Source organism: Chanos chanos, chromosome 11 (assembly GCF_902362185.1).
Source record: "Chanos chanos chromosome 11, fChaCha1.1, whole genome shotgun sequence".
Classification (NCBI taxonomy): Eukaryota; Metazoa; Chordata; class Actinopteri; order Gonorynchiformes; family Chanidae; genus Chanos; species Chanos chanos.
This window is the reverse complement of record NC_044505.1, coordinates 692655-712187: the sequence shown is the minus strand read 5'-3', so window position 1 is coordinate 712187 and position 19533 is coordinate 692655. Positions and strand designations below refer to the sequence as shown.

Below are 19533 nucleotides of genomic sequence, written 5' to 3'. Positions count from 1 at the left end.
TGAAACTGAACATTGGAAAAAAATATAAACACACTGAGACACTCAGTTCCAGCTTAAAGATTACATCTAGAAACTTTCATCTAGAAACTTTATTCATAAACATCTGTGTACGAATTCGGTCACTGCAAGTCAGTGGAGGAGTAGTCAGTAATCTTCCTGAATATGTTTTGTTCCACTCCTAATCCAACACCACTGAACCTAATGTTCAGCGACTTCCCGGGACGTTGATGAATTGAGAGATCTCGCGATATTTGCCGCGCAGGCCCATTTTGCCGGGACACAAAAAGCCGGGGGGGGAAGTAGCGGACGCATGGTATTGCTCTCCTTGGTGGTGTGTTTGTAAATAAAGGAAGTTTTTTGAATAATATATTTCCTACTCTGCTAATACTGAGAAACTTTAGGGATATAGACACTGTAATTATTCGCGGTTTAAAAATTACATACTTTGAATAAAATAACGAAGAAATGTCGGACTCGGAGACTGGCGTGGACAAGCAGCGGGAAGAGGAGCCTGAACTTGAGCAAAGCGGAGCAGCAGAGGTTAGAAAACGGGACTAAAACTGCAGTTTTTCCTAATTTCTTAATTGTTTCATCCTTTTTGAGTTCACTCGCTTAGTTAGAGTGCTCGTTTAGTACTCGTTTCGATTAGTATGCCTTATTTTTGAAATCATCACAGACTTTAAGATGTGAACTACTTGGCTTTTGGGTTGCTTGCCCAACGGCTTTTCAAGGTAGCTAGCTACGCTAAGCTAAATGAATGAAATCTAGCTCTGTTCGATATCGAGTGGGAATGTTCATTTGTTTCAAATAGGTTTTTACACTTGTTCTACGACTAATACTACCGTATCATTACAAAACTTACTTTTTAACACTTGTAAACACAGTAGCGCCTGATTCGTGTTTTTAGCCGAAGTAACTTTGCAATGTATGTGGAAAAAACACGTTTACTTGTGTTTTCTCTTTTAATGTATCGTAGTTACCGCCTAACTCGCCTCATTTGGCAAGACATGTGAAAATTAAACGTTACTGGGCAAACTGTCCTAGAGTTATCTGTCGGTTTCCCTTACAAGCTAAGCTAAGCTAAATGAATGGGATCTGTTTGTTATCTAACAGTTAGCTTGCTAGCTTTGTCACAATTGGCGTCCATTTTCTGTCTAAGATAGCAAGGCTTTGATTAGTACACAATAACAGGAGAAATGTACACTTTTCAGCAATCTCTAAACAGAGTTTGTCTTGTTACCGACATATTTCACACATTGTTATCCTTAAACCAGTTGTCACAGAAAGTTGACCTAGCCGTGTGCTGTGAACGGCTAGCGTGAATTGTCCTAATTGTTCGTATCTTCCTGCGTGGGGTTATTGTTTTCCCATCCAGCTAACGTGAAGTTAGCCATCCAACTAGGTTAAGTAATCGTCTGCTCTTAAATTACTGTAGCACCCAAATTGGATGAATTCGATGGTGTAGCGGATTGTTTCTTTTTGACGTGTTTAAGGCTCAGGTCGCTTTATGAACTGACTTTGTAGATTATGTGGTGTTAGTTACTTGTAGTGTAGTTAACTTTAACCAAGCGGAGGCTGCGCGCTGAGGTTAACCGGCGTAGTGCGTCAGCGGTGAAGATATTTGAGTGTGTTTCTGGCCTGCTTGACTTCCTGTCGTTCTCACTATCACAGCGGAACGGCGCTGAGCGAAACGGCACAGTATCCGTATCCAGATGTTTTCTGTCTTGTAAAAAACGATTAGTGCAATTGATCATGCCGTCTGTGATTGATTATATAAAACATTAGTTCAACGTTTGATCGTCCCGTTATTTAAACACATTCAGATACAAGTGCCGCTAGAAACAGCATGACAAAAGTTTGTCCGCTGTAAATAATGGTGAGATTTTTGGTTTTTAGGTGTATTTTAATGTACCCGTGTTTTAGATTGTTTGGTTATTTTTCCTGAATGACCCTACGTTTCATGATCACTCTTTTTTATGGCGTAAAGGAGGTAAATGAGTTAGTCCAGAGAGTTACGGGCACATGTTAGCCTGTCCCTGTGTAGCCAGGGCTGCAGGGAGGCACTGATTTTCAGTCAGTCAGTGTGAATGAGCTGTTTCCACACAAAGCTCCACGGCTGTTTGAATGCGGTTCATCTGTGAACATCTCTCTGTTGTGGAGAAAAGCAGGACTCTTGTTGTTAATAATCTAACTCTCAGTGGGACGTGGATCTGTTTGCAGACTGGGATTTGTTCATAGAATCATATCTGGAGTCCTAATGTTTGAGGCTGTAATCTGGTGGTGTTTTATATATATTTTTTGCCTGTGCGTTCAAGGCCTGATTAAAGCTGGTCATTTGTTGTGTGTGTGTGTGTGTGTGTGTGTGTGGTTCTGTTGGAAAGGACGACGGCTCAGACTTTGGCCGTGATGAAGCGTCTGAGAAGGGTCCTGAAGAACGGAGTTCCTTACTGAAGAAGGCTAAAGAGATGGCAGCGATAGCACAGCCTGCTGGATATGAGGAGAAAGTGGTACTGGACTGTTCTACATGTTTTCCATGTCTTCTCATATTTCACCCAAAGATTTGAGTTTCATGTCTGTTTGTCCTCATCCGCTTGTGTTTTTCTGGACAGAAAACTGACCGGACCAACAGATTTGAATACCTCCTCAAACAGACAGAAGTGTTTGCCCACTTCATTCAGCCAGCTGCACAGAAAACCCCCACCTCTCCGCTGAAGATGAAACCCGGGCGCCCTCGCATTAAGAAGGATGAGAAACAGAATCTTCTCTCTGCTGGAGAGTGAGTTTTCACCCCCCCCCCCCCCCCCCCACCCGTGTCTCAGCCCTGTCTCTGTCCACTGTGCTTTTGTCAACAGTTTGGTCAAGAAACTTGAAGTAGAGTTTGAGCTGTGTGATGACTGGGTTGAGGTGTGTGTGTGTGTGATGACTGGGTTGAGATGTGTGTGTGACTGTGTGTCACTGTTATTTCATTATGACTGACACTTTTTTTGGTTTCCGTAGCAACCGTCACCGCCGCACAGAGCAGGAGGAAGATGAGGAGCTGCTAAGCGAAAGCAGTAGAGCGACCAATGTGTGTACACGCTTCGACGAGTCGCCCTCCTGTAAGTACACACACACACACACGCTCTGATGAGTCCTCCTCCTGTAAGTACACACACACACACACACACACACACGCTCTGATGAGTCCTCCTCCTGTAAGTACACACACACACACACACACACACACGCTCTGATGAGTCCTCCTCCTGTAAGTACACACACACACACGCACACACACACACACACACACACGCTCTGATGAGTCCTCCTCCTGTACGCGCACACACACACACACACACACACTCTGATGAATTCTCCTCCTGTATGCTTGCACACACACACACACACACGCTCTGATGAGTCCTCCTCCTGTAAGTACACACACACAAACACACACACTCGCGCGTGCGCTCTGATGAGTCCTCCTCCTGTAAGTACACACACACACTCTGATGAATTCTCCTCCTGTATGCTTGCACACACACACACACACACACACACACACATACTCTGGAGTCATTTATAAACGGTGGAATGGTGTAGTGTGTATTGATTAAAGGGCCCTTTTCTCAGAGGTGTGTGAGTTTGATGACGATTGTGTGTTTTCTGTTGTTTTAGATGTGAAGGGTGGGAAACTGAGAGACTATCAGGTCCGTGGTCTAAACTGGCTCATTTCCCTCTATGAGAACGGAATTAACGGCATTCTGGCTGACGAGATGGTAATGTTTTCTACAGAGACTTCTGTGTCTGTCTAAACCCCTCACGCACGCTTACCCCACGCACGCTTACCCCACGCACGCTTACCCCACGCACGCTTACCCCACGCACGCTTACCCCACGCACGCTTACCTCACGCACGCTTACCCCACGCACGCTTACCCCACGCACGCTTACCCCACGCACGCTTACCCCACGCACGCTTACCCCACGCACGCTTACCCCACGCACGCTTACCCCACGCACGCTTACCTCACGCACGCTTACCCCACGCACGCTTACCCCACGCACGCTTACCCCACGCACGCTTACCCCACGCACGCTTACCCCACGCACGCTTACCCCACGCACGCTTACCCCACGCACGCTTACCCCACGCACGCTTACCTCACGCACGCTTACCTCACGCACGCTTACCTCACGCACGCTTACCTCACGCACGCTTACCCCACGCACGCTTACCTCACGCACGCTTACCCCACGCACGCTTACCTCACGCACGTTTACCCTGCATATGTTTACCCCACACACGCTTACCCCACGCACGCTTACCCCACGCACGCTTACCTCACGCACGCTTACCTCACACACGCTTACCCCACGCACGCTTACCCCACACACACGCTTACCAGCATTGCACTGGGCAAGTCTTTTTCGTCTTTGCATGTGTGAGTTGTGTGTGAGTTGTGTGTTGACTGCTGTGTTTCTGCTGGTCTGGATCAGGGTTTGTCGTGTGTGAGTTGTGTGTTGACTGCTGTGTTTCTGCTGGTCTGGATCAGGGTTTGTCGTGTGTGAGTTGTGTGTTGACTGCTGTGTTTCTGCTGGTCTGGATCAGGGTTTGTCGTGTGTGAGTTGTGTGTTGACTGCTGTGTTTCTGCTGGTCTGGATCAGGGTTTGGGAAAGACTCTACAGACTATCTCCCTGCTGGGCTACATGAAGCACTACCGCAACATCCCCGGTCCTCACATGGTGCTGGTGCCCAAGTCCACGCTGTATAACTGGATGAATGAGTTTAAACGCTGGGTTCCCTCCCTGCGGGCCGTCTGTCTCATCGGGAACAGTGACGAGAGGGTGAGCAGTGACAGCACACACACACACACACACACATCAGACTGAACCAATGCCTTGGAAACTTTTTTTCAGCAAATGTCCCTCACTCACTCTCTCCCCTCTCCCCCTCCATCTCCTCTCTCACTCTCTCCCCTCTCCCCCTCCATCTCCTCTCTCACTCTCTCCCCTCTCCCCCTCCATCTCCTCTCTCACTCTCTCCCCTCTCCCCCTCCATCTCCTCTCTCGCTCTCTCCCCTCTCCCCCTCCATCTCCTCTCTCGCTCTCTCCCCTCTCCCCCTCCATCTCCTCTCTCGCTCTCTGCTCCTCCTCCCCTCCATCTCCTCTCTCGCTCTCTCCCCTCTCCCCCCCCCCCCCCCCCCCCCTTTTGTATCTGTTAGACTGCCTTCATCCGTGACACGCTTTTGCCCGGCGAGTGGGATGTGTGTGTGACGTCGTATGAAATGGTGATTATTGAGAGAGCCGTCTTTAAGAAGTTTAACTGGAGGTACCTGGTCATCGACGAGGCTCACCGAATTAAGAACGAAAAATCAAAGGTGGGAATCTGTTTATCTCTTCAGAGGTTTTTCTTTCTATACAACAATGTCACAAAGCAGCTTTCTGGAGGAAGAGACCAGATAAGTGTGTCTGTACCGAGGTGTCGCCGGTGTGTTTGTGTGTGTGAAGTCACGCTGTAGCGAGGTGTCGCCGGTGTGTTTGTGTGTGTGAAGTCACGCTGTAGCGAGGTGTCGCCCGTGTGTTTGTGTGTGTGAAGTCACGCTGTAGCGAGGTGTCGCCCGTGTGTTTGTGTGTGTGAAGTCACGCTGTAGCGAGGTGTCGCCCGTGTGTTTGTGTGTGTGAAGTCACGCTGTAGCGAGGTGTCGCCCGTGTGTTTGTGTGTGTGAAGTCACGCTGTAGCGAGGTGTCGCCGGTGTGTTTGTGTGTGTGAAGTCACGCTGTAGCGAGGCGTCGCCGGTGTGTTTGTGTGTGTGAAGTCACGCTGTAGCGAGGTGTCGCCCGTGTGTTTGTGTGTGTGAAGTCACGCTGTAGCGAGGTGTCGCCCGTGTGTTTGTGTGTGTGAAGTCACGCTGTAGCGAGGTGTCGCCGGTGTGTTTGTGTGTGTGAAGTCACGCTGTAGCGAGGTGTCGACGGTGTGTTTGTGTGTGTGAAGTCACGCTGTAGCGAGGTGTCGCCCGTGTGTTTGTGTGTGTGAAGTCACGCTGTAGCGAGGTGTCGCCCGTGTGTTTGTGTGTGTGAAGTCACGCTGTAGCGAGGTGTCGCCCGTGTGTTTGTGTGTGTGAAGTCACGCTGTAGCGAGGTGTCGCCCGTGTGTTTGTGTGTGTGAAGTCACGCTGTAGCGAGGTGTCGCCCGTGTGTTTGTGTGTGTGAAGTCACGCTGTAGCGAGGTGTCGCCCGTGTGTTTGTGTGTGTGAAGTCACGCTGTAGCGAGGTGTCGCCCGTGTGTTTGTGTGTGTGAAGTCACGCTGTAGCGAGGTGTCGCCTGTGTGTTTGTGTGTGTGAAGTCACGCTGTAGCGAGGTGTCGCCCGTGTGTTTGTGTGTGTGAAGTCACGCTGTAGCGAGGTGTCGCCCGTGTGTTTGTGTGTGTGAAGTCACGCTGTAGCGAGGTGTCGCCTGTGTGTTTGTGTGTGTGAAGTCACGCTGTAGCGAGGTGTCGCCCGTGTGTTTGTGTGTGTGAAGTCACGCTGTAGCGAGGTGTCGACGGTGTGTTTGTGTGTGTGAAGTCACGCTGTAGCGAGGTGTCGCCCGTGTGTTTGTGTGTGTGAAGTCACGCTGTAGCGAGGTGTCGCCCGTGTGTTTGTGTGTGTGAAGTCACGCTGTAGCGAGGTGTCGCCCGTGTGTTTGTGTGTGTGAAGTCACGCTGTAGCGAGGTGTCGCCCGTGTGTTTGTGTGTGTGAAGTCACGCTGTAGCGAGGTGTCGCCCGTGTGTTTGTGTGTGTGAAGTCACGCTGTAGCGAGGTGTCGCCCGTGTGTTTGTGTGTGTGAAGTCACGCTGTAGCGAGGTGTCGCCCGTGTGTTTGTGTGTGTGAAGTCACGCTGTAGCGAGGTGTCGCCCGTGTGTTTGTGTGTGTGAAGTCACGCTGTAGCGAGGTGTCGCCCGTGTGTTTGTGTGTGTGAAGTCACGCTGTAGCGAGGTGTCGCCCGTGTGTTTGTGTGTGTGAAGTCACGCTGTAGCGAGGTGTCGCCCGTGTGTTTGTGTGTGTGAAGTCACGCTGTAGCGAGGTGTCGCCCGTGTGTTTGTGTGTGTGAAGTCACGCTGTAGCGAGGTGTCGCCCGTGTGTTTGTGTGTGTGAAGTCACGCTGTAGCGAGGTGTCGCCCGTGTGTTTGTGTGTGTGAAGTCACGCTGTAGCGAGGTGTCGCCCGTGTGTTTGTGTGTGTGAAGTCACGCTGTAGCGAGGTGTCGCCCGTGTTTGTGTGTGTGAAGTCACGCTGTAGCGAGGTGTCGCCCGTGTGTTTGTGTGTGTGAAGTCACGCTGTAGCGAGGTGTCGCCCGTGTGTTTGTGTGTGTGAAGTCACGCTGTAGCGAGGTGTCGCCCGTGTGTTTGTGTGTGTGAAGTCACGCTGTAGCGAGGTGTCGCCCGTGTGTTTGTGTGTGTGAAGTCACGCTGTAGCGAGGTGTCGCCCGTGTGTTTGTGTGTGTGAAGTCACGCTGTAGCGAGGTGTCGCCCGTGTGTTTGTGTGTGTGAAGTCACGCTGTAGCGAGGTGTCGCCCGTGTGTTTGTGTGTGTGAAGTCACGCTGTAGCGAGGTGTCGACGGTGTGTTTGTGTGTGTGAAGTCACGCTGTAGCGAGGTGTCGCCCGTGTGTTTGTGTGTGTGAAGTCACGCTGTAGCGAGGTGTCGCCCGTGTGTTTGTGTGTGTGAAGTCACGCTGTAGCGAGGTGTCGCCCGTGTGTTTGTGTGTGTGAAGTCACGCTGTAGCGAGGTGTCGCCCGTGTGTTTGTGTGTGTGAAGTCACGCTGTAGCGAGGTGTCGCCGGTGTGTTTGTGTGTGTGAAGTCACGCTGTAGCGAGGTGTCGCCCGTGTGTTTGTGTGTGTGAAGTCACGCTGTAGCGAGGTGTCGCCCGTGTGTTTGTGTGTGTGAAGTCACGCTGTAGCGAGGTGTCGCCCGTGTGTTTGTGTGTGTGAAGTCACGCTGTAACGTTTGTCTGTCAGCTGTCAGAGATCGTGCGTGAGTTCAAGACAACGAACCGCCTGCTGCTGACCGGCACTCCACTGCAGAACAACCTGCACGAGCTCTGGGCTCTGCTCAACTTCCTGCTGCCTGACGTCTTCAACTCCTCTGAGGTACCAGCTCTCAGCCCCGCCCACACACACCCAGGCTGATGATTGGTTAGATTATTTGGCTCTCTGGTAGAAGCTTCATTATGTCAGTGAGTGTAAAGGGTGAAGTTTAAGTGTGAGTGTTTAACTGATGAGAGAGTATGCTGAAATCATGTCCTCTCTTTGCGCTCTAGGACTTTGACTCCTGGTTTGACACCAATAACTGTCTGGGAGATGAGAAACTCGTGGAGCGTCTGCACACTGTGAGTACTGTCTCCGCAACAGCAAAAACAAACAACAGGCCTGCGTGAGGGACGTCATGACGCAGACGTCTGTCACCTTGTCTGCAGGGCTACTCTCTAATAAAGACAGATCATTGCGTATTGAAAAGCAAGGTGCTGCCGAGTGTTATACAATGAGTGTGTGAGTTGTGTGTCAGACTGTGATGTTGTACTGGAGACAGCAGTCGCCGTAACTGGTTTTGATGGGAATGTTTCAGGTACTCCGTCCTTTCCTGCTGCGTCGTATCAAAGCTGACGTGGAAAAGTCTCTGCTGCCTAAGAAAGAAATCAAGATGTACGTTGGCCTCAGCAAGATGCAGAGGGAATGGTACGTTTGTCTGTGGTTTACCTTCAAACCCGGATCTCACACTCAGTCTGAATGATACCAGAGACTGATCCAGGGTCAGTGATTGTCGATGGAGGACTCGTTCTGACCCTGGAGCAGTACTGCATGTAAACAGTGGTGAAGCTAAAGTCATGAAACAAGTCTTTAAACTAGTCTTGTCCATTCAGTGAGTGAAGCCACTGTGAGAGAGGAGCTGATCTGTGAATGTGAATCAGTCAGGTCAGCTCCTCTGCATGACATACACACACACACACACACACACACACACGTAACCAACTGTGTCATGTGCTCTGTCAGGTACACTAAGATCCTGATGAAGGACATTGACATTTTGAACTCTGCGGGGAAGATGGATAAGATGCGTTTGTTGAACGTGCTGATGCAGCTGAGGAAGTGTTGTAATCACCCGTACCTGTTTGACGGGGCGGAGCCAGGGCCGCCCTACACCACCGACCTCCACCTGGTGGTCAACAGTGGGAAGATGGTGGTGCTGGACAAACTGCTGCCCAAGATGAAGGCACAAGGTGATGTCCAGTTTGTCAAAACTGTTTTCTGTCCTGCCATTGGTCTCCACGCATGACTGACAGGTGTTTGCCCCTCCCCGTTCCCCAGGTTCCCGTGTGTTGATTTTTAGTCAGATGACGAGGATGCTGGACATCCTGGAGGACTATTGCATGTGGCGTAACTATGGTTACTGCCGCCTGGACGGGCAGACTCCACATGAGGAGAGACAGGTGTGACTGCCAGTGGACACACACACACACACACACACACACAGAGCACAGGGTTTACACACACACACACACACGCACACACAGAGCACAGGGTTTACACACACACGCACAAGCAGACACACACAGAGCTCAGGGTTTATACAGACACACACACACACACACACACACACACACACACACACACAGACAGATGAGACCAGCCACACTTGCAGCACTTATATGAAAATTAATTGACCAATAAAGATGGCTGAATAACGGTCTTAAAATGAAATCGTCTTATAAAGTTGATGGAGGAAACGTGAATCAAATCATTTTTCTCCCTCTCTCGTTATCCTACCTCCTCCTCCCAGATCTCCATCAACGCTTTTAACGAACCCAACAGCTCCAAGTTCATCTTTATGCTGAGCACCAGGGCCGGAGGCCTGGGCATTAACCTGGCCACGGCTGACGTAGTCATCATCTACGACTCTGACTGGAACCCACAGGTCGACCTGCAGGCCATGGTCAGTGCCCCCCCCCCCCCCCCCCCCCGTCAGGAATAACACGCTCTGTTCTGACAGCTTACTCATGTGACTGATAGGGCCTTTCTCACTGGTGGCTTTCCCTGTCTGTCATAGGATCGGGCTCACAGGATTGGTCAAAAGAAGCAGGTGCGCGTGTTTCGCTTCATCACAGAAAACACAGTTGAGGAGAGGATTGTGGAACGTGCAGAAATGAAACTCCGTCTAGATTCCATCGTCATCCAGCAAGGTGAGGTCATGTCACAGTCGTGGTGTTTCTCCAGGCTAATGCCTGTGTTTAATGTAAAACAGAGGCAGCCCTGCGTGGAGAAGAAGTCATAGACATAAGTACATGTATTTAGTTTAGTATTGGTCGTGTCAGGGAGCCAGCCCAGTACATGCTGACAGTGTGGTTCTGCAGAGTGTGACCACAGTATTGTCAGGGGTATTATTACTTATTCATGACACAGGAGGAGGAGGAGGCCATGTGGACATTCGTAAATGTTTATGACGTTGTTGCTCTGTGTGTCTGTCCTGTGCAGGGAGACTGGTGGATCCCAGTATGAACAAACTGGGCAAAGACGAGATGCTGTCCATCATCCGCCACGGAGCCACCCATGTCTTTGCCTCCAAGGAGAGTGAGATCACAGACGAAGACATCGATGAGCTTCTGGAGAGAGGAGAGAAGAAGGTAAAGAACCAGAACCCACACACACACACTTTTAACTGACATTAAAATGCTTTTCAAAGACCATAGACAACATCACTGTCAAACCACGGAGACCAGACCACAAAGACTGAACATAGAACACGCACCCCGATGGTGTGTGTTCACATGTTGATGCCTGTTGGGACTGTGTGTTAAGGTTCCTGTTGGACTGTGTCTGTATGTATGTGTTGATGACTGTGTTAAGATTCCTGTTAGACTCTGTATATGTGTGTGTGTGTGTATTGATTGCTGTGTTAAGGTTCCTGTTTGTGTGTGTTGATGGCTGTTTTAAAGATCCTGTTGGACTGCGTGTGGGTGTGTGTGGGGTGAGGGCTGTGTTAAGGTTCCTGTTGGACTGCGTGTGGGTGTGTGTGGGGTGAGGGCCGTGTTAAGGTTCCTGTTGGACTGCGTGTGTGCGTGGTGAGGGCTGTGTTAAGGTTCCTGCTGGACTGCATGAGAGTGTGTGCGTGTGTGTGTGTGTGTGTGTTGAGGACTGTGTTAAGGTTCCTGTTGGACTGCGTGTGGGTGTGTGTGTGGTGTTGAGGGCTATGTTAAGGTTCCTGCTGGACTGCATGTGGGTGTGTGTGTGTGTGTGTTGAGGGCTGTGGTAAGGTTCCTGTTGGACTGCGTGTGGGTGTTGAGGGCTGTGTTAAGGTTCCTGTTGGACTGCGTGTGTGTGTTGTAGACGATGGAGATGAAGGAGAGGATGGCCAAGCTGGGGGAGAGTTCTCTGAGGAACTTCACCATGGATACAGAGAACAGTGTGTACAACTTTGAGGGTGAGGATTACAGAGAGAAGAAAAAGGTAAGGAGTTGCGTGACTTCCATATCTGGGATAAGCTCAGATTCTTTCTCTGTGTCTCTGGTCCACATGGAGACCGGTGCTGCTGAAGTGAAGAAACTGAAATGAAGCTTTGTGTTGGGCTTGTCTGTCAGGTGATCACTAACTGGATCGAGCCACCGAAGAGAGAGCGGAAGGCGAACTACGCCGTGGACGCCTACTTCAGAGAGGCACTGCGCGTCAGCGAACCCAAAGCACCCAAGGTCTGAGCCCAGCACTCCACCACACTACTATTTAAAAACTGACCCAGGGCCAGCTGGGCTGCCCACCCAGGCTGCACTAGCACTTAGGCTGCATCCAAAACAGCACACTAACGTACTAAATAGTACGTCAAAACAGTACGCCACCATTAGTAGTACGTCCAAATACATAGTATGCATAGAGTAGTATGTGAATAGTACCCGGATGACATACTGCGTTTTTCCAACGGAAGTAGTATGCGAGCACTGGACACTTTTCAATCCCATAAGGCTATATGGGAAAAAGGGGCGTCTCTGATGCGGTGTTTAAATGTACCGCTGTGTCTGTTTACAGGTAGTCGTCATTAAACCGCGATTATAAAGCTCACGCGCAAAAATGTGGTGCAATTTGATTACCTCATTAGTGCGTCAAAATTCTAGCATACTTCCTTGTCTAAAATCTTTTAGTACGTACTCCGCACTACGTACTTCAATGCAAGTTTAGTGTGCAGTATGTAGTATGCGGTTTTGTACGCAGCCTTAGTGAGTGATAAAGCTGACCCCAGATCAGCTAATAGTGAGATTACTCAGTTAGCCAGATGAATTCAGTTAACATCCAATGAAAGGCGAGGATTGATTGATAGGGATTTACAATTTAATCTGATGTAATCCATGTAGATTTGAAATTTTATTTGACTGAGAGCTGAGCATGTGAGCTGAATCATTCAGGCAAATCAGCAATTGCTCTAAAGGAAAGTTTCTCTCTCTCTCTGTCTCTCCCCATCTCTCTCTCTCCCTGTCTCTGTCTCTCTCTCTCCCTGTCTCTCTCTCTCTCTCTCCCTCTGTCTCTCTCTGTTGTGTTGTGTTGTGTTGTGTTGTTTCCACAGGCCCCCCGCCCACCCAAACAGCCCAATGTCCAGGACTTCCAGTTCTTCCCCCCGCGTCTCTTTGAGCTGCTGGAGAAAGAGATCTTGTTCTACAGGAAAACCATCGGTTACAAGGCACGTATTCATCCTACTCCTCCCCTCTTCTCCTCCCTTTCTCTCCTCCTCTTTCCCTCTTCTCCGTCTCTCTCCTGCTCCTCCCCTCTTCTCCTCCCTTTCTCTCCTCCCTTTCTCTCCTCCTCTTTCCCTCTTCTCTGTCTCTCTCCTGTTCCTCCCCTCTTCTCCTCCCTTTCTCTCCTCCTCCCCTCTTCTCCTCCCTTTCTCTCCTCCCTTTCTCTCCTCCTCCCCTCTTCTCCTCCTCCCCTCTTCTCCTCCCTTTCTCTCCTCCTCTTTCCCTGTTCCTCGCCGTTTCTCTCACCATGTGTCACTAATGTTGCCGTGCCAACAGGTGCCCAGGAACCCAGACCTGCCCAACTCGGCCCAAGCGCAGAAGGAAGAGCAGGCCAAGATCGATGAGGCCGAACCCCTGACAGAGGAGGAGCTGGAGGAGAAGGAGAACCTCCTCTCCCAGGTAAGGCAAAGAGAAGTAGCAGCAGGAGGTGGTGACTGTGTTTGAGGTTTGTATGACTCCTGCTGAGGGTGGCGCTGTGTAAACATACAGAGTGGCTGTTCACTAAAACTCCACTGAGAGAGTGTTACACACTGAGAGAGTATCACACACTGAGAGAGGGTCACACACTGAGAGAGTGTTACACACTGAGAGAGTGTTACACACTGAGAGAGTGTTACACACTGAGAGAGTGTTACACACTGAGAGAGGATCACACACTGAGAGAGGATCACACACTGAGAGAGGATCAAACACTGAGAGAGGATCACACACTGAGAGAGGATCACACACTGAGAGAGGATTACACACTGAGAGAGGATCACATACTGAGAGAGTATTACACACTGAGAGAGTATTACACACTGAGAGAGTATCACACACTGAGAGAGTGTCACACACACTGAGAGAGGATCACACACTGAGAGATTTACACACTGAGAGAGTGTTACACACTGAGAGAGGATCACACACTGAGAGTATTACACACTGAGAGAGGATCACACACTGAGAGTATTACACACTGAGAGTATTACACACTGAGAGTATTACACACTGAGAGTATTACACACTGAGAGAGTATTACACACTGAGAGAGTATTACACACTGAGAGAGTATCACACACTGAGAGAGTATCACACACTGAGAGAGGATCACACACAGAGTATTACACACTGAGAGTATTACACACTGAGAGAGTATTACACACTGAGAGAGGATCACACACTGAGAGAGGATCACACACTGAGAGATTTACACACTGAGAGATTTACACACACTGAGAGAGGATCACACACTGAGAGAGTATGACACACTGAGAGAGGATCACACACTGAGAGAGGATCACACACTGAGAGAGTGTCTCACACACTGAGAGAGGATCACACACTGAGAGATTTACACACTGAGAGAGTGTTACACACTGAGAGAGGATTACACACTGAGAGAGTGTTACACACTGAGAGGATCACACACTGAGAGAGGATCACACACTGAGAGAGTGTCACACACTGAGAGAGTGTCACACACTGAGAGAGTGTTACACACTGAGAGAGTATGACACACTGAGAGAGTATGACACACTGAGAGAGGAGCACACACTGAGAGAGGATCCCACACTGAGAGAGGATCCCACACTGAGAGGGTCACACACACTGAGAGAGGATCACACACTGAGAGAATTACACACTAAGAGAGGATCACACACTGAGAGAGGATCACACACTGAGAGAGGATCACACACTGAGAGAGGATCACACACTGAGAGAGTATTACACACTGAGAGAGTGTCACACACTGAGAGAGGATCCCACACTGAGAGAGGATCCCACACTGAGAGAGGATCCCACACTGAGAGAGGAGCACACACTGAGAGAGGAGCACACACTGAGAGAGGAGCACACACTGAGAGAGGAGCACACACTGAGAGAGGATCACACACTGAGAGAGGAGCACACACTGAGAGAGGAGCACACACTGAGAGAGTGTGACACACTGAGAGAGGATCCCACACTGAGAGAGGATCACACACTGAGAGAGTGTCACACAGAGAGTATGACACACTGAGAGAGGGTCACACACTGAGAGAGGATCACACACTGAGAGAGTGTCACACACTGAGAGAGTGTCACACACTGAGAGAGGATCACACACTGAGAGAGTATGACACACTGAGAGAGTGTTACACGCTGAGAGAGGAGCACACACTGAGAGAGTGTGACACACTGAGAGAGTGTTACACACTGAGAGGATCACACACTGAGAGAGTATGACACACTGAGAGAGTGTTACACGCTGAGAGAGGATCCCACACTGAGAGAGGATCCCACACTGAGAGAGGATCCCACACTGAGAGAGTGTCACACACTGAGAGAGTGTCACACACTGAGAGAGGATCACACACTGAGAGAGGATCCCACACTGAGAGAGGATCACACACTGAGAGAGGATCACACACTGAGAGAGGATCACACACTGAGAGAGTGTTACACACTGAGAGAGGGTCACACACTGAGAGAGTATTACACACTGAGAGAGGATCACACACTGAGAGAGTATTACACACTGAGAGAGTGTCACACACTGAGAGAGTATTACACACTGAGAGAGTGTCACACACTGAGAGAGTGTCACACACTGAGAGAGGATCACACACTGAGAGAGTATGACACACTGAGAGAGTGTTACACGCTGAGAGAGGAGCACACACTGAGAGAGTGTGACACACTGAGAGAGTGTTACACACTGAGAGGATCACACACTGAGAGAGTATGACACACTGAGAGAGTGTTACACGCTGAGAGAGGATCACACACTGAGAGAGGATCACACACTGAGAGAGGATCACACACTGAGAGAGTGTTACACGCTGAGAGAGTGTCACACACTGAGAGAGTATCACACACTGAGAGAGGATCACACACTGAGAGAGGATCACACACTGAGAGAGTATGACACACTGAGAGAGTGTTACACGCTGAGAGAGGAGCACACACTGAGAGAGGATCACACACTGAGAGAGTATGACACACTGAGAGAGTGTTACACGCTGAGAGAGGAGCACACACTGAGAGAGGAGCACACACTGAGAGAGTATGACACACTGAGAGAGTATCCCACACTGAGAGAGGATCACACACAGAGAGGATCACACACAGAGAGGATCACACACTGAGAGAGGATCACACACTGAGAGAGGATCACACACTGAGAGAGGATCACACACTGAGAGAGGATCACACACTGAGAGAGGAGCACACACTGAGAGAGTATGACACACTGAGAGAGGATCACACACAGAGAGGATCACACACAGAGAGGATCACACACAGAGAGGATCACACACTGAGAGAGGATCACACACTGAGAGAGGATCACACACTGAGAGAGGATCACACACAGAGAGGATCACACACAGAGAGGATCACATACTGAGAGGATCACACACTGAGAGAGGAGCACACACTGAGAGAGTATGACACACTGAGAGAGGATCACACACTGAGAGAGGAGCACACACTGAGAGAGTATGACACACTGAGAGAGGATCACACACTGAGAGAGGATCACACACTGAGAGAGGATCACACACTGAGAGAGGATCACACACTGAGAGAGGAGCACACACTGAGAGAGTGTTACACACTGAGAGAGGATCACACACTGAGAGAGTATGACACACTGAGAGAGGATCACACACTGAGAGAGGATCACACACTGAGAGAGGATCACACACTGAGAGAGGATCACACACAGAGAGGATCACACACAGAGAGGATCACATACAGAGAGGATCACACACTGAGAGAGGATCACACACTGAGAGAGTATGACACACTGAGAGAGTATGACACACTGAGAGAGGATCACACACTGAGAGAGGATCACACACTGAGAGAGTATGACACACTGAGAGAGTGTTACACTCTGAGAGAGGAGCACACACTGAGAGAGTATCACACACTGAGAGAGGATCACACACTGAGAGTATTACACACTGAGAGAGGATCACACACTGAGAGAGGATCACACACTGAGAGAGTATTACACACTGAGAGAGGATCACACACTGAGAGAGTATTACACACAGAGAGGATCACACACTGAGAGAGTATTACACACAGAGAGGATCACACACTGAGAGAGGATCACACACGTTTTGGTCAGTCACTGATTATTTAACACGTATGTATGTCAGGAATTATTAAACAGTATTTCAGTATGTCACTGGTTATTAAACAGGGGTGTGTTTCAGTATGTCACTGGTTATTAAACTGGTGGTCAGTCACTGCATATATTCTGCTGTAACTGATTCCTTCCTGGTTCCTCTAGGGTTTCACCATCTGGAGCAAGCGGGACTTTAACCAGTTCATCAAAGCCAATGAGAAATGGGGCAGGGACGACATCGAAAACATCGCCCGTGAGGTGGAGGGCAAGACGCCCGAGGAGGTCATGGAATATTCCGGTACTGTTACATAAACTCTGTCTGTTGGCAGTGAGTTAGCCAGTGTGATTAGTGTTCTGTTGAAAGGGAACTGGAAGTTCATGTGGAGGAATTCATTCCTAAAACAATTAGAATATTTCAGATTTCAAGATTATTATTATGATTCCAATGGTTCTAAATGTGTGTGTGTGTGTGTGTGCGTGCGTGTGTTTCCGTGTGTGTGTGTGCGCACGCGTGTTCGTGTGCTTCCGGGTGCGTGTGTGCTTCCGTGTGTGTGTGTGTAGCGGTGTTCTGGGAGCGCTGTAATGAGTTACAGGATATTGAGAAGATCATGGCTCAGATTGAGAGAGGAGAGGCCAGGATTCAGAGGAGAATCAGCATCAAAAAGGCCCTGGACTCAAAGGTGACCTCACACACACACACACACACACCTCTCTATAAATACCTGTCAGTCACAGGCAGATTACAGTACTGTACTCCTGCAGGAGGGGACGAGGTTAGAGGTTAAGGGGGGGGGGGGGGGGGGGGTTGGTTTCTTAGTACTTGTTTGGATAGATAAGTATTTGTCATGTATTACCACAGCCTTTGGAATATTCATCATAAACGATAAAATGAAATAAACATTGGTCCATTCTCATGAGTTTTTTTTCCTTCCTGTTTGCGTCAGATTGGTCGCTATAAGGCTCCGTTCCACCAGCTCCGGATCTCGTATGGGACCAATAAAGGCAAGAACTACACTGAGGAGGAGGACCGGTTCCTCATCTGCATGCTCCACAAACTGGGCTTCGACAAGGAGAGTGTGTACGACGAGCTTCGCCAGTGTATCCGGAACTCCCCCCAGTTCCGCTTCGACTGGTTCCTCAAGTCCCGCACGGCCATGGTGAGTCACCGACACGGACGGCCGCTCCGCTGGCCTCTGCCCTGACTGACAGAAATGACGTCCAATCAACTACATCCCTGCTGTCATCGCTTTGCTAGGAGGCCTTGATTTGATGCAGTTGTAGGGAGTATTTAGTGTCTCTGTCTTCTCTTGGCATCAAGAACTAAAAAAAAAAGACTAGAATAAGGGGCAATAACCTCTCTGAGATTGCATTGGTGAACTGATGTGTGTGTGTGTGTGTGTGTGTGTACCTGTGACAGGAGCTGCAGAGGCGATGTAATACACTCATCACACTGATAGAACGAGAGAATATGGAACTGGAAGAGAGAGAGAAGGCAGAGAAAAAGAAACGTGGACCTCGCACCTCATCTGTAAGTCCCCTCACCCCGTGCTCTCTCTCTCTCTCCCTCCCTTCATCCCTCTCTCCCTTCATCCCTCTCTCCCTTCATCCCTCTCTCTCTCTCTCTTCATCCCTCTCTCTCTCTCTTCATCCCTCTCTCTCTCTCTCCTCATCCCCTGCTCTCTCTCTCTCTCCCTTCATCCCTCTGTCCACTCTTATGCCTGTCCCTCTCTCCACATGACTTTTCAGACCTGTTTATATTGAGTAGACGTTACACTGAAGTTAGTCAAATGTAGTGACAAACATTGTCGGTCTGAGCCAGGCTGGGAGGAACTGTCAGTGATATTGTCCACTTAACACACACTCACTCTCTTTTCTGAGAAGAAACCAGAGGTGTTGGAGCACGATCTTACAGTTTTTTTACAGAGTGTTGTTGTAACAGGGTTGGTGATTGTGCTGATATTTCTGTGCGTCCTCCGTAGGCTCAGAAGCGTAAGCAGGATGGAACCCCAGATGGGCGTGGCCGTCGGAAAAAACTGAAGATTTAATTGGACTGTGGCGACGGGGAAGGCGACCGGCTTCAGTTGAGCGATACTTGCGTTTGTGTTTTGTTACGGGTCCCACTCATGTACTGTATCACCTGAACTGAGCTCTGGCCTCACTGTAGCGCGTGTGTTTAGAGAAGGAGTAGTGTTGTCCGTAGGTCTGTCTTTTAGCGACGTTAGTATGAGGCTTTGCGCTTTTGGTTTTTTTTTAAATCGATTTTGTACCGGTCATTTGTGAGGTAATAAGGTAAATGTATTTATGCTTGTCGGTTGTATTCCACATTCCATTCCTTGTAACGATATTTTGTGTTTTTTTTTCTTTTACCGGAAAAAAACTCTTGTATTGTACACGTACCGTACTCGGAGTAGACTTGTCTTTTGAGCGTGTCACTAATAAATTCTCTTTTGTTTTGTACATTTTATGTTCTTTCTTTTCTTCTCGACATCTTTCAGTGTCACATCGGTGTGCATCTCTTGCCCTCGCATCTTAATGTTTATTTGTACTAACCGTCCGCGAGCCGCCGTTCTGTAGCGCCCGAAGTAACGAAGATCCGGAACAACATCACGGCTCTCATTACGCAGCCAAGCTGTAGGTCACAAGTTCTGCCGCAATATGTGTTTTAATAGAGTTTCCTCTCAAATATGTTACATTTTCCCA

At 49.3% G+C, this 19533-nt stretch overlaps 1 protein-coding gene across 1 annotated transcript; it reads left to right on the top strand.

The window, feature by feature from the left end:
• The first annotated feature begins 401 nt into the window (after positions 1–401).
• Positions 402–19290, top strand: smarca5 (SNF2 related chromatin remodeling ATPase 5). The gene is made up of 24 exons (XM_030787968.1): positions 402–540; positions 2382–2507; positions 2610–2776; positions 2998–3098; positions 3658–3758; positions 4648–4827; positions 5205–5360; positions 7978–8109; positions 8280–8348; positions 8585–8694; positions 9010–9236; positions 9325–9446; positions 9797–9949; positions 10064–10196; positions 10489–10637; positions 11341–11460; positions 11592–11699; positions 12563–12676; positions 13008–13130; positions 16999–17131; positions 17395–17513; positions 17778–17990; positions 18251–18361; positions 18813–19290. Exons 1-24 carry the CDS (start codon positions 466–468, stop codon positions 18876–18878), a joined length of 3108 nt encoding a protein of 1035 aa, XP_030643828.1. The 5' UTR covers positions 402–465; the 3' UTR covers positions 18879–19290.
• The last annotated feature ends 243 nt before the right edge of the window (positions 19291–19533 follow it).

Coding starts and splice junctions, on each gene's coding strand:
- smarca5 (XM_030787968.1), top strand. CDS start 466: ATGTCGGACTCGGAGACTGGCGTGGACAAGCAGCGGGAAGAGGAGCCT. Junction 4,828..5,204: donor TCGGGAACAGTGACGAGAGG/GTGAGCAGTGAC, acceptor TGTATCTGTTAG/ACTGCCTTCATCCGTGACAC. Junction 17,514..17,777: donor AAAAGGCCCTGGACTCAAAG/GTGACCTCACAC, acceptor TGTTTGCGTCAG/ATTGGTCGCTATAAGGCTCC.